At 38.3% G+C, this 16281-nt stretch overlaps 1 protein-coding gene across 6 annotated transcripts in view; it reads left to right on the top strand.

The window, feature by feature from the left end:
- spata6l (spermatogenesis associated 6 like) overlaps positions 1 to 16281 on the top strand; it is a 50834-nt gene that overhangs the window by 31488 nt on the left and 3065 nt on the right. For 2 of the 6 annotated variants that reach the window (XM_062971951.1, XM_008103336.3), the window contains 4 exons: positions 7246 to 7289; positions 8323 to 8534; positions 14001 to 14094; positions 15515 to 15630. In XM_062971951.1, coding sequence (XP_062828021.1) covers positions 7246 to 7289; positions 8323 to 8534; positions 14001 to 14094; positions 15515 to 15616 — 452 coding nt within the window. In that variant the 3' untranslated portion in view covers positions 15617 to 15630. Of the gene's footprint in view, positions 1 to 7245; positions 7290 to 8322; positions 8535 to 14000; positions 14095 to 15514; positions 15631 to 16281 lie in introns of those variants that run through there. The other 4 variants (XR_505595.3, XM_062971952.1, XR_505594.3 and 1 more) reach the window with 3 other exon arrangements.

A 16281-nucleotide genomic window follows, 5' to 3' on the forward strand; every position in this document is an offset into this window, starting at 1 on the left:
AGGAGCACCCACAGAAACAGTCAAATCGACTACCAGACAAGATCGAGAAAGCGGTCGGGTCGAGTAAAGAATCTCCCCTCTCCCTAGCAAATCTACGGGAGGAACGCAGGTACCCAAACGGCTATCAACGCCCTGACGCCAGCCCCTCGAAGGAGAGGCGAGCCGAAGGGCTAGGAAAAAAGCCGCGGGATTCGTGGACCGCAAACAAGTGGAAGGAAAGGAGTAATAAGGAAGCGAATAACAGCTGACCTTGACGCCATATTGTTTAGACTACGGAGGGTGCTTCTTGTAAACAAGTAAGGATCCGCTAAGGAGAGCGGGAATGAAGCGGAACCGGAAGTGAGAGAAGCGGAAGAAGTCACCAGGAAAGGACGGAAGAGGAGGTAGCAGAGGAAGACGACGAGGGCGGAACGAAGGGCGGATCTGGGAGAAGAAAGAAGAAAGCAGAGGGAGGACCGGAAGACATGGAACCAGGAAGCGCAGAACAACAGAAACAACAGCAACGATCGTAAAGACCTGAATTAGGACTAAAAGATGGACAGTCTAGAGCCTATGGACCAGAACTGAGAAAGGAAGACTGAAGAGGAGGACCAAGGTCATAGGACACTGGAAAGGAGATTAGAGATTAGAAGACTTTTGAGTTACATTAGATTACATTGAAGAATAAAGACTGAGGAAAGAAGTAAGATAGACACACAGATATACAGAATTAGACTATTGAATGCAGCGAAACAATAATATAAATACTAAATTGACTTTATCTACAAAGACCAATCAAATATATATATACATATATATATATATATACGGAAAAGAACAGTACAGTCTTTATAGCCAATACAGAAGATGGCAGGGCCAAAATTCAAACAAGATCTTAAAGATACTAAAGGGTTAGCAAGGAGAGCTTCCCAAACAGAAGACTTAACTCTAAAAGATATTTTAAAAGAAATTCAGAAACTCTCAGACAAACAGGACTTAAACATGGAAGACCAAAAAAGGTTTCAGAAAGAAATGCACCAAGAGATGATGGAAATGAAAAGAGAAATAAAAGAGGATATTATTCAGATAAAAGATGAAATGAAAGAGACGCACGAAGAGATTCTTGAGCTGAAAAAAGCTAGAGGGAACATGGAGAAGACTCAAAACAAAATTCAAAAAAAGATTGAGGACTGGCAAAATAAAAGTTTAAAAATAGAAAAAACACAAGAATTAATGGATCTTAAAGAGATGGAATTCCAACTTCGATTTAGGAATATACAAGAGGAAACCAACGAAAATATAAGACAAATAATAACACAGATTACAGCAAAAATATTACAACGCCCAGAACAGGAAATGGAAACTGAACTGGACAGAATATATAGAATACAAACTAACTACTCCAAACGTAACAAAGTGGCAAGAGATGTCATAGTACATTTTGTAAAAAAGAGAATCAGGGACGAGATATTGATGGCCAATAGCTCTCAACCAAGCTACTATAAAGACAATAAAATCATAATCCTAAAAGAAATTCCCCTATCAATACTGAATAAAAGGAGAAACTATTTTTTCCTTACAGAGGAATTAAAAAAACGTAAAATTAGATTCCGTTGGGAAAAAGCAGAAGGTGTTATGGTTACACTCGATAATGAGAAACATTGGCTTACATCACTAGACAAAGCGAAGGAATTCTATAAAAATTTGATGAAGGACAATTCTACAGAGTCTCGGGAGACATTCCTACCACAAAGAAAAAAGAAAAGATTTCTCTCGCCCCAAGGTGCAGAATCGTCAACAGTAACAAATGTAACGGAGAAAAACAAGGAAGTGAATATACCGGAGATGACCATCGAGGATGAAGAAGAAACGGCAGTGGAAGAGGATCTTGGAATTATAACTTTAGGACTTCAAAAGGATCACAATGAGTGAGTTCACACGACAAATAAAATGCTATTCAAACAATGTGAACGGTTTAAACTCCCCAAATAAAAGAAATGCACTTACACGTCAAATTAAAAAAGGTAAATTTGATATTATTTCATTTCAAGAAACACATATTTCACAAAGACATGGAGCACACTTAGTAAATAAGGTTTACGGAAAAGAATTCTATTCATTGGACATAAAGAAAAAAAGGGGGGTGGTCACATACATAAATAATAATATTCCAGCAGAATTGAAATTTAAGGACTCGGAGGGGAGGGTGGTGGCTGTGGAAATTACAATTGGAAATCAAAAAATATTAATATGTAACATTTATGCCCCAAATGGCCCCAAGACTCAATTCGTAAAATATCTGAAGGAACAGATCGAAAACACCCACCTGGAACAGGTCATAATTTTAGGAGACTTCAATGGGGTACTGGACACAAAAATGGACAAATCAATCAATAAAAGAAGTAACAAAGATATGCTAAGTTCATTACCAAAAAATTTCATCCGGTTGAAGGAAGAATTTGACCTCATAGACGTTTGGAGAGCAAAAAACCCACCAAATAAAGACTACACATTTTACTCTCACAGACATGCCGGATGGTCAAGAATTGACATGATTTGGACAACCAGAACAATATTTACAAAAATTGATAAGATATCCATCCTCCCCCGCGATAAATCAGACCACTGCCCCATAGAAATGATCATTAATTATAAAAAGATTATACCTAAATGGAAATTTGATGAAAACCTGTTGAAAAAAGAAGAAGACATCGAGAGATATAAAAGACTATCAAAGGAATACTTTGATTTCAATGTCAGTCCTGATATTAAAGATGCAACTATCTGGGACGCTTACAAAGCTGTGATCAGGGGACATCTAATACAGCAAAAAGCAAGAATAAATAAAGAAAAACTCAAGAAAATGAAGGAAATAAATTCACAGATTGAAAGAAATGAGAAGAAATTGAAAAATTCACCAAATAATAGTAAGGTAAACAAAGAACTCAAGGATTTAAAAAGAGAGAAGAGTCGAATGGAACTTGACCAGACCGCCAACCAATTAAGATTTATCAAGCAATTTAATTTTGAGAACGCCAATAAACCAGGGAAATGGCTGGCGCGGAAAATACGTAAGAAAAAACAATCTCAACAAGTGACACTAATTAAGAAAGACAAGGAATGTATTACCAAGGATGAGGATATCTTACAAGAATTTAATAAATTCTATTCACAACTATATAAGGACGATGAAATTGATATGACAAAAATAACACAATACTTGGGAAACCAAAAATTGGAGAAGATCAGCGAACAACAGAGAGAAATTCTCAACAAAGAAATCACAGAAAATGAAATAAAGAAAGCAATTAACTCTTTAAAACCCAACAAATCGCCGGGACCTGATGGTTTCTCAGCAAACTTTTATAAAATAATGCAGGATATACTAACTGTCCACCTGAAAAGGTTAATGAATGAGGTATTGCAAAATAAAGAAATACCAGATACTTGGAGAGATGCAGATATAATCGCTATACCTAAGGAAGATCAAGATACCTCCGACGTAAGAAACTATCGCCCCATATCTTTCTTGAATACAGACTATAAAATATTTACGTGCATATTGGCTAACAGATTTAAAGAATTTTTAAACAATTGGATTAACCCAGAACAAACAGGCTTTCTTCCGGGAAGGAAAATGAAAGATAATGTTAGATGCATCTTGGACATAATAGAATACTATGATTGGAACCATCAAAAAGAAGTAGCATTGCTTTCCATCGACGCGGAAAAAGCCTTCGATAATTTGAATTGGTCTTTTTTTAAGTTATTATTTAAGGAAATAGATATCGGACACCAATTTTACAACGCAGTGGATACGATTTATGACAAACAAAGAGCTAAAATCCTGATTAATGGCCAATATACAAAGAACATCAAGATTGAAAAAGGGGTAAGACAGGGGTGCCCATTATCCCCTCTGATCTTTATTTTTGCTTTAGAAATTCTTCTAAAAAATCTAAAAAATGACCGAGAACTGAAGGGCACAAAAATTTTGAAAAACGAACTTAAATACAGAGCATTCGCGGATGATATCATTTGCGTTATTGAAGACCCGAAAATACAACTACCTATGTGGATAACTAAGATTGAAGAATATGGAGAAATAGCTGGTTTCCGTCTAAATAGAAAAAAGACCAAGATACTAACAAAGAATATGACTAAAATAAATCAAGAAATATTGCAAAACACGACAGGAATTTCGATAACCAAAAAAATTAAATATTTAGGAATTTGGCTTACAGCTAAGAATGCGCAATTATTAGAAAACAATTATAAATTAAAGTGGAAGGAAATAAAACAAGATTTACAAAAATGGCAGAATTTAAATATTTCATTATTAGGAAGAATCGCAACAATTAAGATGAACATCTTGCCGAAAATGCTCTAACTATTTCAAAACTTACCCATAATTAGATCGATGAAAACAATTGCGCAATGGAACAAAGACCTCTCAAAATTTATATGGAACGGTAAAAAACCCAGAATTAGATACGCAACAATGACGGAGAAAAAAGATAGAGGTGGATTTGGCCTGCCAAACCTAAAACTCTACGCGGACGCCTGTGCTTTGACGTGGATTAAAGATTGGTGCAACCTAAAAAAAGAAAATATATTAAACATAGAGTGCTTTGACTTGAGAAGAGGGTGGCACGCGTACATATGGTACAATAAAAAACGCATAGAAAAAACCTTTGGAAACCATTTTATACGTTCATCATTGATTAAAGTTTGGGAAAAATATAAAAAATATATGTACGATAAAACCCCATTATGGATTTCACCATTGGAAGAGAACAATAGGAAACTATTAGGCTGGTCACAATGGCCAACATATAAAGACATTCTAATCAAGAAAAACAGTGAATTCCAAATCAGACCTATAGAAGAATTAAAAAGAAGATATAGAAACTTATCGTGGTTACAATATGCTCAAATTAGGGAAAAATTTGTGTTAGACAACAAAGTGGGCTTCTGTTCCAACGAGAAATTTTGGGATAAGATTCTTCAATCAGATAAGAAAGAAATAACCAAAATCTATGATAAACTATTAGAATGGACAAATGCTGCAGAAGAAGTCAAAGGATGTATGGTGAAATGGGCTCAAAATATAGGACACTCAATAAGCATGACCGAATGGGAAACACTATGGAGGAAAAAAACAAAATATACCTATGCGTGGGACTTAAAAGAAAATTGGTTGAAATCCTTTCATAGGTGGTATATTACACCCCAAAAGTTAGGAAAAATGTATAAGGGAACTCAAAACTCCTGCTGGAAATGTAAAGACCACATTGGATCGTACTATCATGTTTGGTGGACATGTAACGAGGCTGGTAAATTCTGGAAAATGATACATACAGAATCTCAGAAAATATTAGGGAAAAAATTTCCAATGAAACCAGAATACTATTTACTAAATTTGACAGACTCAGAAACAAAATTTAATGTAAACGACGACAAATTATTTACATATATTAATACAGCTGCAAGGATTATCTATGCAAAACATTGGAAATCACAATTAATTCCGGGGAAGGAAGAATGGCTTGAGAAAATTGAAGATATAAGGGACATGGATGAACTAACATTTTATTGAAGATGCACAGAGGACAGCCAATAAAAAAGACGGACTGGGATCAATATAAAAAGTATATGGACATGCAGTAAGAAACAAGACTTGTTACGGAAGAATTAATTTGGATATACCAATACAATCAGGACTGAAAAACAATTATAAAGTTGACTTAAATGGATCCCCAAAAGGGAAGAAGGGAAGTACAATAAGTATGTAAATGTGTATGTGTGGTTTTTTTTTCTCTCTTTGTTTTTCTCTTTTTGGTTGTCGTAGTTTTTAATGGTTATGTGTTGTAGAAACTCAATAAAAATCATTTTTAAAAAAAAGACTGTAGAAGAGGGAGGTTCAGCAGTGTATTAGTTGTTACCTGGTTTAGTGGCAAGCAATACCTGCTGAAATTTCCTCTTTTATGCAACTATTAAAGGTACGGGAGCCTGCTCCACTTTTCAGTCTAGCAGACTAGTCACAAGAGTGCTTGGCTCCCAGGAAAATGTCTAATCTCTCAGGAGTGTGGTAGTCTTGTGAAAGGTCTCAGTTTTGTATGATTGAGATGGTCTTTATATAGACTTGTCTTGAACAGGCCTGACAACAGAAAAGGCTCTCCTATCTGGCTGTGTAACAAACTTGGCAAGTTCTGTGTAAGTTTTTTTTGTCACCAGTGCCTGAACCAGCCTTTGGTCATCCAAATTGCAGTTCCAAACAGCCATAAAGGCAATATAAATTTATCACAGCTTAAAAGAGACAATTTTTGAAATAAAATTCCAAGAATCTCTTAGTCAGCTGGTATAAATTGTGGATGGATCTACGCTACCAAATAATGCAGTTTCAGAATACAATTTAACTGCATTAAATGGCAGTGTGTAGACTCATAATCCAATTCAATGCAATTAAACAGAATAGAATGGAATAGCTTTATTGTCATTGTGCTATTGCACAAATAAATTAAAAGCCCTTCCCCAGCACACAAAACAAAACAACACACCCATCCCTCCACACAGCCCCCCATGCCACATCAATGCAAAACCATGGAGTTCAACATAGCCACGGCTCTAGGATAAAAGCTATCTCCTTTTCTGTTTGTCCTTGTCTTTGTCATCCTGCATTATGAAACTGCATTATTTGGCAGTGTAGATCTAACCGGTATTGTAAGAAATCTGTTGTGTCTACTGTTGAAATGCTAGTGAGAGTTCTGAATGTAAAAACCTAACTCCAGCTGTTAGTCTCAATTAAGGTAAACCCAATGAATTATAATGGGATTCATGTAAATGTTACATTACCTTTAAGCCGTTGATTAAATGAGTCTGCCATAGTTGGGACTAACAGTTAAATTCAGTATCTGTATCCTTGGGTTCAACCACCCATGACTTGAAAATATTCCCTTCTTCAAAAGAAATAATCTAAAAAGGAAATCTTGATTTTGTAATTTTATATTAGGAACACCATGTTACTATATAATGAGATTTGAGCATCTAAAGATTTTGGTATTCACAAGGGTGGTGATGGTTCTGAAGCAAACCCCAGTGAATACCAAGGGCCCCTATAAAACATTGACTAATGGACATAAGTGCATATGTTAAACCATCGTGTAAACTTTTCTCAGTTCTCTTTTCATATATGAAAAACACAAGCTCATAGCACTGTAGGCTTATTTTAATTATTTAGAATGGATTTTCTTTTGTTTCTTGCAGCATTATCATTTGATAGCTGGAAATCATCAAGTCCAGCAGCTAAGGTAATGTCAGAAATAGTCTGTAATCATAGCTAGTAAGTTAAATGATGAAACATATATGGTTTAACTGGGAGCGTTTTTTTTTTCTCATAGTAGAGCTTAAGATGATGAAATGACAAACACCAAGGAGAAAAATGAGATGCTAGTAGACACTGTATATATAACTTTCAAAAATGTGTTTTAAAAAAACTTCACAGTGTAGTTTTCTTGAGGTGAAACTCCTTGTGTTTTTCTGCTAGTAGTTACCTCCACATCTATTTATTCCATTATTTTTGGCGTGTATGTCAAGGTCTTATATCGATTTCTCAGATCTGTACTAGAGGTGTTTTTTTAAAGATTTGTTTAACACCTGGAGTGTGCTGAAGTGGTCCTGTAGATTGAAAAGCAATTTTTTTCCTCTCTTAGAATCATAGAATCATAGAGTTGGAAGAGACCTCATGGGCCATCCAGGCCAACCACCTGCCAAGAAGCAGGAAAATCACATTCAAAGCACCTTTTGAAAATTATGTTTTGTATCCTAGTTTCAGCCTCTTGAGCTGAAACATGTAAATGTACAGTGACACAGCTACATCATTGACATGATACATAACCATGTTAGAGAAATGCAACAATGTGGAACAGGGCACAGTGCAAGATGTCCCGTTGTATAGTGAGAATTCCCACTGCATAATAGACATCTGAAAATTGTATTTTTGTGCAGTTAGGGGTTCCCACCACATTACAGTGCTCTGTGAACGATAAGCATGTATTTCTGGTCAGTCACAGGGAACCCATGAGGAGTAAGGGAGAGAAAGATACAACATCCTGATGTATAGGTATTGTTGACCTGGATGGAAAAATGGGTTTGCTTATTTTGAAAACGTGTTATATATATCTCAAGTAAAGACATTTTTTTTCTCTCCACTCCCCCCCTCCCCCCATAAAAGTATTCCCTGAGTCCGGTGGACCCCTTTAAGGGTGTTAGAATAAGCATTATCTTGTCTTTAACCTTTGTTTCCTTGTTTTGACTACTGGAAAATTGTTCTTTTCTTCACAGGTTATCAGAGAGCCAGCTAAACAACATAGTTCAGATCCTGCTTTGTCGTCATCTCCGGAAACAAAGGAACCTGTCAGTGATTCACTGAATGTTCCTTCTATTTCCTCAAAACCGGAAACAAAGGAACCTGTCAGTGATCCACTGAATGCTCCTGCTATTTCCTCAAAACATTACTGGTCACCAAGTCCTCAGGAGAGATGGGCAGAATACAGGTTACCACTCCTAGGCTGGAATTTCCTTAAGGACATACACATGCATAAGTGTTCTTTACATAAGTTAATGATCTTTTTCAGGTGCTGGCAAGGATTGTTATTCATTGCCTCCCTCTGTAGCACACACGTACGTGCACACACACAATTTACTGTAAAACAATTGAAGCTGCTCTGCACAGCTGTTCATATCTTTCATAACAAGATCAGAGAAATGTCTAACTATACCCCTATACCAGATGCCAATGATGAGATCCATGGGGGGTTCCAAGAGGTCTCACTGCTGATGCCATCACTATGTCTAGGTAGTCAGACCCTTTTCCAATATTGCCTGTTTGTGGGGAAGCATAGAATAGCTATGTGGGGTATACTTCAAGGGGTTTTCAATAAGGTCTGTTTATGTAAGTGCCTTCAAGTCACCTGTTTACTTTTGATGACCCCATACATTTCCTAGTGTTTTCTTGTGTCAAGAATGCTGAGAGGTGGTTTTGACCATTCGTTTCTCTGAAAAATAGGCTTCAGACCCTGGTATTCATTAAGGGGAAGATATATGGCTCAGTGTAATGTAGGTCTGCATATGGATATTTATGCTATCCTGGGGGATTGAAAGTCATAATAATGACATGCCAGACCTAGCCTCAGCAGTCTACATTTCCAGAGCCCACACTGCCAGTCTTGAATAGCTTCTAGTCAATATTAGTAGCTGCTGTTTCTGGTCCTACTTGTCTCATTAGAATCGGAAGTCATCCCCTTTGAGCAGTTAGAGATGTGATGTGATAGACAGCTAGAAGAGAAGGAATGTTAATCTTTGCTTACACAAAGAAAAAAGGCTCTTAATACCTTGTTACATTATTACACTAATAATCCTGCCACAAAAAAAATAAACTATAGACAACACCATTGCTTGTAAAACATGATTTCAGGAGGGAATACTTTTGGAACATGGTCATACAGCCTGGAAAATACACAACCCTATGATTTCTAAGTCCTTGTTCAGGCACTATGTGCTTCTCTCAGTGCCATATTGTAAGATGAAATGTGTGGAAGGCCATCATCTTACGATAAATGTGGGTAATCTGTGGTTCTTTAGATGTTGGATTCCGACATCCTTCAGCCTCAAATAGCATAGCCAGTGGTGACCAAGTTGTCTACCTATTGTCAGGCTATCTGCACATTTAGGTCAGTGACTGCTGATTATTTGCCATTGTTTTGGTTTCCAAGGATTGAAAGTGGGACCTTCTTCATTGCCTTGATTTTGACCAACATTGGAATCACAACAGATGACTGCAAAGATCTTGCTTTGACTGATATCTCATGTGGAGAAATCTATCCAGTGCTCAAACATGTTTATACTGGATGTAATTAATGGGTTACATATTCACGTCGGAATTAATCCTATTTCATTGAATGTTACTTCAAAGAACATGGTTAAGGATTACTGCCTTACAGGGGCTGGTATATTTGCTGTTGTTAATTGCCCTCAAGTTGGTTTAGCTTAGACTTTCAAGAGCCCTATTTGCTGACAGTCACGCAAACTCAGAATTGTTGCTTCCTTGATTAAGCCAATCTAGCTGTAATGCCTTTGTCTTTACCAACATCATTATCTTTTCTACAGAGTCATGCCATCTGATTATATGCCATAAGTACAATAGTCTTTGTTTGGTAGTTTGGTCGTTTTGGCTTTTAGGGAAAGTTCTGCTGCTGCTCAGTCGTTTAGTCGTCTCCGACTCTTCGACCAGTCCATGCCAGAGCCCCCTGTCGTCCGTCGCCGCCCCCAGTTCCCTCAAGGTCAAGCCAGTCACTTCAAGGATACCGTCCATCCATCTTGCCCTTGGTTGGCCTCTCTTCCTTTTTCCTTCCATTTTCCCCAGCATCGTGATCTTTTCCAAGCTTTCCTGTCTCCTCATGATGTGGCCAAAATACTTCAGCTTTGCCTCTAATATCCTTCCCTCCAGTGAGTAGCCGGGCATTATTTCCTGGAGGATGGACTGGTTGGATCTTCTTGCGGTCCAAGGCACTCTCAGGATTTTCCTCCAGCACCAGAGTTCAAAAGCGTCTATCTTCCTTAGCTCAGCCTTCCTTATGGTCCAGCTCTCGCAACCATAGGTTACTATGGGGAATACCGTTGCTTTCACTATGCAGACCTTCATTGCCAGTGTGATGTCTCTGCGCTTCACTATTTTGTCAAGGTTGGCCATTGCTCTCCTCCCAAGAAATAAATGTCTTCTGATTTCGTGGCTGCAGTCTGCATCTGCAGTGATCTTTGCGCCTAGAAATATAAAGTCTGTCACTGCCTCTATTTGCCAGTTATCAATAGGTGTAGTAGGAGCCCCCGGTGGCCAAGGGGATAAAAGCCTCGTAACTTGAAGGTTGGGTTGCTGACCTGAAAGCTGCCAGGTTCGAATCCCACCCGGGGAGAGCGCGGATGAGCTCCCTCTATCAGCTCCAGCTCCATGCGGGGACATGAGAGAAGCCTCCCACAAGGATGCTAAAACGTCAAAAACATCCGGGCGTCCCCTGGGCAACGTCCTTGCAGACGGCCAATTCTCTCACTCCAGAAGCAACTCCGGTTGCTCCTGACACGAAAAAAAAAATAGGTGTAGTTGCCATGATCTTGGTTTTCTTGACGTTTGAGCATTCTTTAGTGCTTCCCTTTTTTGGTATGGGGATATAAATTGATTTTTTCCAATCTGATGGCCAATCTTGTGTTTTCCATATTTGCTGGCATATGGCATGCATCACCTTGACAGCATCACCTTCCAAGATTTTAAACAGCTCAGCTGGGATCCCGCTGTCTCCTGCTGCCTTGTTAATAGCAATGCTTCTTAAGGCCCATTCAACCTCACTCCTCAGGATGTCTGGTTCTAATTCACTCACCACACCGTCAAAGCTATCCTCTATATTATTATCCTTCCTATACAGATCTTCTGTATATTCTCGCCACCTATTCTTGATCTCTTCAGCTTCTGTTAGGTCCCTGCCATCTTTGTTTTGATCATGCCCATTTTTGCCTGAAATTTGCCTCCGATGTTTCTGATTTTCTGGAAAAGATCTCTTGTCCTTACTATCCTATTGTCTTCTTCCACTTCCATGCATTGCTTGTTCAAAAATAGTTCCTTGTCTCTCCTGGCTAACCTCTGGAATTGTGCATTTAATTGGGCGTATCTCCCCCTATTGCTGTTTCCTTTCGCCTTCCTTCTTGGGCTACTTCCATGTCTCAACAGACAACCATCTTGCCTTCTTGGTTTTCTTTTTCTTTGGGATGTTCTTTGTTGCTGCCTCCTGAACAATGTTGTGGACTTCTGTCCATAGTTTTTCTGGGACTCTATTTATTAAATCTAGTCCCTGAAATCTATTCTTCACCTCCACTGCATATTCACTGGGAATATTTGTGAGATCATATCTAATTGGTCTGTGTATTTTCCCCATTCTCTTTAGTCTGATTCTAAATTTTGTAATAATAAGTTGGTGATCGGAACTACAGTCAGCTCCAGGTCTTGTTTTCACCGACTGGATGGATGTTCGCCACCTTTGGCTGCAAAGGATGTAGTCAATCTGATTTCAGTGTTGACCATCTGGTGAAGTCCATGTGTAAAGCCGTCTTTTAGGTTGTTGGAAGAGAGTGTTTGTTATGCACATTGAGTTTTCCTGGCAAAATTCTATCAGCCTACGTCCTGCTTCATTTTGTTGTCCCAGACCATGCTTGCCTGTAATCCCGGTTATCATTTGACTGCCCACCTTAGCATTCCAATCTCCTGTAATGAGAATAATGTCTCTTTTTGGTATGTTATCCACTAAGTGCTGCAGATCCTTGTAGAACTTATCTAATTCTGCTACTTCAGCAGCTGTGGTTGGGGCATATGTTTGGATCACTGTGATGTTAAATGGCTTGCCTTTAACTCGAATTGAGATCATTCTATCATTTTTTTAGGTTGTATCCAATCACTGCTTTCGCAACTTTATTATTAACTATGAAGGCTACTCCATTTCTTTGGTGTTCCTCTTGTCTGCAGTAGTAGATCTGGGGGGTCATCTTTTGTGAAGTGGCCCATTCCAGTTCATTTCAGTTCACTGACTTCCAGAATGTCTATCTTTAATCTTGACATCTCACCAATAACCACATCCAGTTTGCCCTGGCTCATAGATCTTACATTCCAGGTTCCTATAGTGTGTTGATCTCTAGAACATCGGATTCGTCCTTCACCTGCAGCACCGTCGGCCGTTAGCCTTCCTTTCGGCTTTGAGCTAACTGCTTCATCACATCTGGGGCTACTTGGTGTAGTACTCTGCTCCTCCCCAGTAGCATTTTGACGATCTTCCGACCTGGGGGTCCTATCTTCCGATGGTATAACGACTTTTCTCTGGTTGTACTGATCCATATAGTTTTCAGGGAAAGTTCAGGATTGTCTTTTTGTCAATCCATAGTTCTGTAATACCCTCCACCAGCGCAGTTTCCAAAGAGTTAGTGATACCTTGACTTAAGAATGTAATTTGTTTCACGACTAGGTTCTTAAGTCAAAACATTCTTATCTCAAAGCAATTTTCCCATTGAAATGCTTTTAATCTGTTCACGCCCCCTGAAACCCACCCCAATTTTTTTGTTATGTGTTTTTAAATAAGAAAAAATACTTTATAAATAAGTAATAGTGTATAAAAATGTTCAGAGATAGGCAAGGAAGCACATTTGAGTCAACAAAATGTGTTGGCCAGTGTACAGGAAGGCAAAACATTATTTTTTGATACTGTAATTCCAGCCTCCCACCCTCTCTCTTTTGTGCTCTCTCTCTCTCCCCCCCCCCCCTTCTTGAAGTGAAACATATAGTACCAGGAATAAAAAAACACACAAATGAACTAACCCAAACTTCCTCAGTGGACAGCAATCATGCAGGCAAAGGTCTGCTGGAAGCCCTGTACTACGGTAGCTATTTCGGCTGAGGCTGTGCTGCACCAGGGTGGACTGCAATCTCTGAAGTGGCAGATCCAGATTGGACTCCTCACAGAATGTTCAGGGGAAGCAATCACATGGAGCTGGAGTTTCAGTCTTGCAGGAAGAGCCAAAGCTGCTCCAGCTAGGAATCCAGTCCAGGTTTTGTTTCTCTCTGCTTTGCTGTTAGAACTGGTTTAGGGGAGAAAGTGGCCTCTTTTTGCACTGTTCATAGGTCAAAACAGCATTCGGATATCAAAACATCACTCTAGGGCGAGTGAGGATTTGTAAGTTAAGACATACTTATGTTGGAACATTCTTATGCAGAGGTTCTACTAGAGGTTCTAGCATCTTTCATCATTGTCCAGCTTTCACAACTGTACATAAAATTAGAAATATTGTGATATGGGTGATTTTGACTAATATTTGATATACAGAGTACTTTAAAAAAAATATATGCCTGGAGTTACACTGCTTGGACATTACATGATGGCGAGAACAAAAGAATGAACATAAAGTGACTTGAATCTACTGATATTTTTCAGGATGTACAGCAGCCCCGATTTCACCTGGGAAGAAATTAATGAGAGAGTGAGGAATCTCCTAACCTCAGATGAGGCCAGGAAGAGACTTTCTGTTGTGAGTATGGTGTGTTTAACAAGCTCAAACCAAGTTATTTTGCAGTCTCAGTTCAACACAGCATTTCCCTCTCAAATCAAAGTGCAGAGTTCTCAAGGTCAATCTGCAGAAAAGCTCGCTCTAGCAACAAAAGAACACAGTAGTGATTAAATAACCAGCAACTTGCTGGTTATTTGTCACAGACAATAGTGTCGGCCTAAGCTAGCTGACTAGCTCTGCTTAATGGTAGGGCTGGCTGTGCAAAATGATGAGTTATTAACAAATGGGGTTATGCAAGCAACTGGCCATCTTTTACCTATCTCCAGATATTTTAATAGAACTTTCACTGTTCCCTCCTTTGTAATGTAAATTGAAGTGTTAGAATATATTTATAATGTTGTGGCAAGGCTCTTAGGGTCCTGCCAGATGAAGTGAGAGAGATGTGGAAGTATTTTATTTACTTGTGTAAAAGTTGATCTCATGTATAATTTGAGGACAAATTTTGAGGCCAAAATCATAGGTTTTCAGGGGAAAACGGCAGCAGCAGTCCTTTGGCATTTTCCTTTAAAGGGGTACTTTATTGTTGTTGTTGTTGTTGTTGTTGTTGACACAAAGACATAGTATGACATAGCAAACGAGATCTGTATGCTGGATTTCATATCACAAAATCACAAGTCGAACACTTCCCAAGTGTTTAGGACTGTGTAATGTATTTTCTGATTATGATGATGATGATGATTATTATTATTATTTTATTTCTTACCCGCCTCTCCTTGTGGCTTGAGATGGGTTACAGAATAATTAAAACACATAAACATTGTAAAAATACGACAAATACACATATTAAATTGTATTTCTGTGAAAGATACATATTAAAATCTATTTGTTTAAAATACGTATTAAAATATGTAGAAACCACGATTAAACAAAGGACACACATTTAAAATTCATGTTTAAAAACTGTCTGGGTAGGTCTGCTGGAAGAGGTAGGTTTTAGATGGTTTTTAAATTCCGACAGCTCATTTAGCTGAGTACTTAGGCTTTATCTATACTTCCCTATATCCCAAGATTTGATTCCAGATTATCTGCTTATTCCAGTTTATCTGGCAGTGTAGACTCATATTATCCAGTTCAAAGGGAATAATCTGGGATCAAATCTTGGGATATAGGCCAGTGTAGATCCAGCCATAGTCACAAATTCATGTGAGTTAACCCAAACTGACATTACTTGCTCAAAAATAATGCATTATTTGAATAGGCCTTTATTTAAAAGGTCTGACAGAAAAACCTACTACGGGCAGTGCTGTGCATCACACATCCCTGAAAGCCTGCTAATGAGCTGCTTTCATTCTCCTAGAAAGACTGATATATTTGTTACAGGAATATTTAACAGCGCTGACTATGATGAACAATCTAAGCTAACAGAGCAAGTATTTTGCAGGGAGCCACTGATTTGGAAATTGATGAAGTCCTTGAAAGAAGGTCCATCTCACTGAGGAGTTCTCCCCAGAATGAATCAATGGACAAAAATTACTTCTCATAGTTGTCCCCTACAAGGTATAATGCTTAAAGTCTTCTCCTTTTTAATGCATTGGATTGATATATTTTAGAAGATCAAAAAAATAACCAAAAAGAAGAATTGGGAAGGTTTTAAACAATCTCGGATATACATGTTAGACAAAGTGTTAACAACCATATATTTTTGGAATATGCACCTGTCATTTGCTTCTGAATTCTCTTACTGTGTTTCATTTCTGCATTTCCTAAAAATACACAGTAATCTCTACTTTGAAAAGTGACACAACATGGGATTGTAATCTTTGTTGCTCCCCAATAGCATCACAACATTGCTGTTATAATGAAGTTATGCAATTCAAATGCCATTAAAGCCTTTGGAAGGTAGTTCCATCTTTGGATCCAGATCTAGCTTCAGATCCTGAAAAACAGGAAAAATGCTCTTGCTTTGTAATGTACTTTGAGGATCTTTCTGTGACCATAAAAGTTGGTATAAATAGGAAATAAGCCAGGACAGCAAACAGAACATGTGACCTGGGATATGCCATGGTCCTACCTTAATATATAGCAGTTTTCTGGTCGATGTTCAGGATCCCTTGGCAGAAAAGGGTTCTCTGACAGTAGAATTAGTGATCCAGAAAAAGGAGGTTTCACCTTTCTGCTGCAGTACAGGACATGTGAGTCCACCAGTGG

This window comes from Anolis carolinensis, chromosome 2, assembly GCF_035594765.1.
Source record: "Anolis carolinensis isolate JA03-04 chromosome 2, rAnoCar3.1.pri, whole genome shotgun sequence".
Lineage (NCBI taxonomy): Eukaryota > Metazoa > Chordata > Lepidosauria > Squamata > Dactyloidae > Anolis > Anolis carolinensis.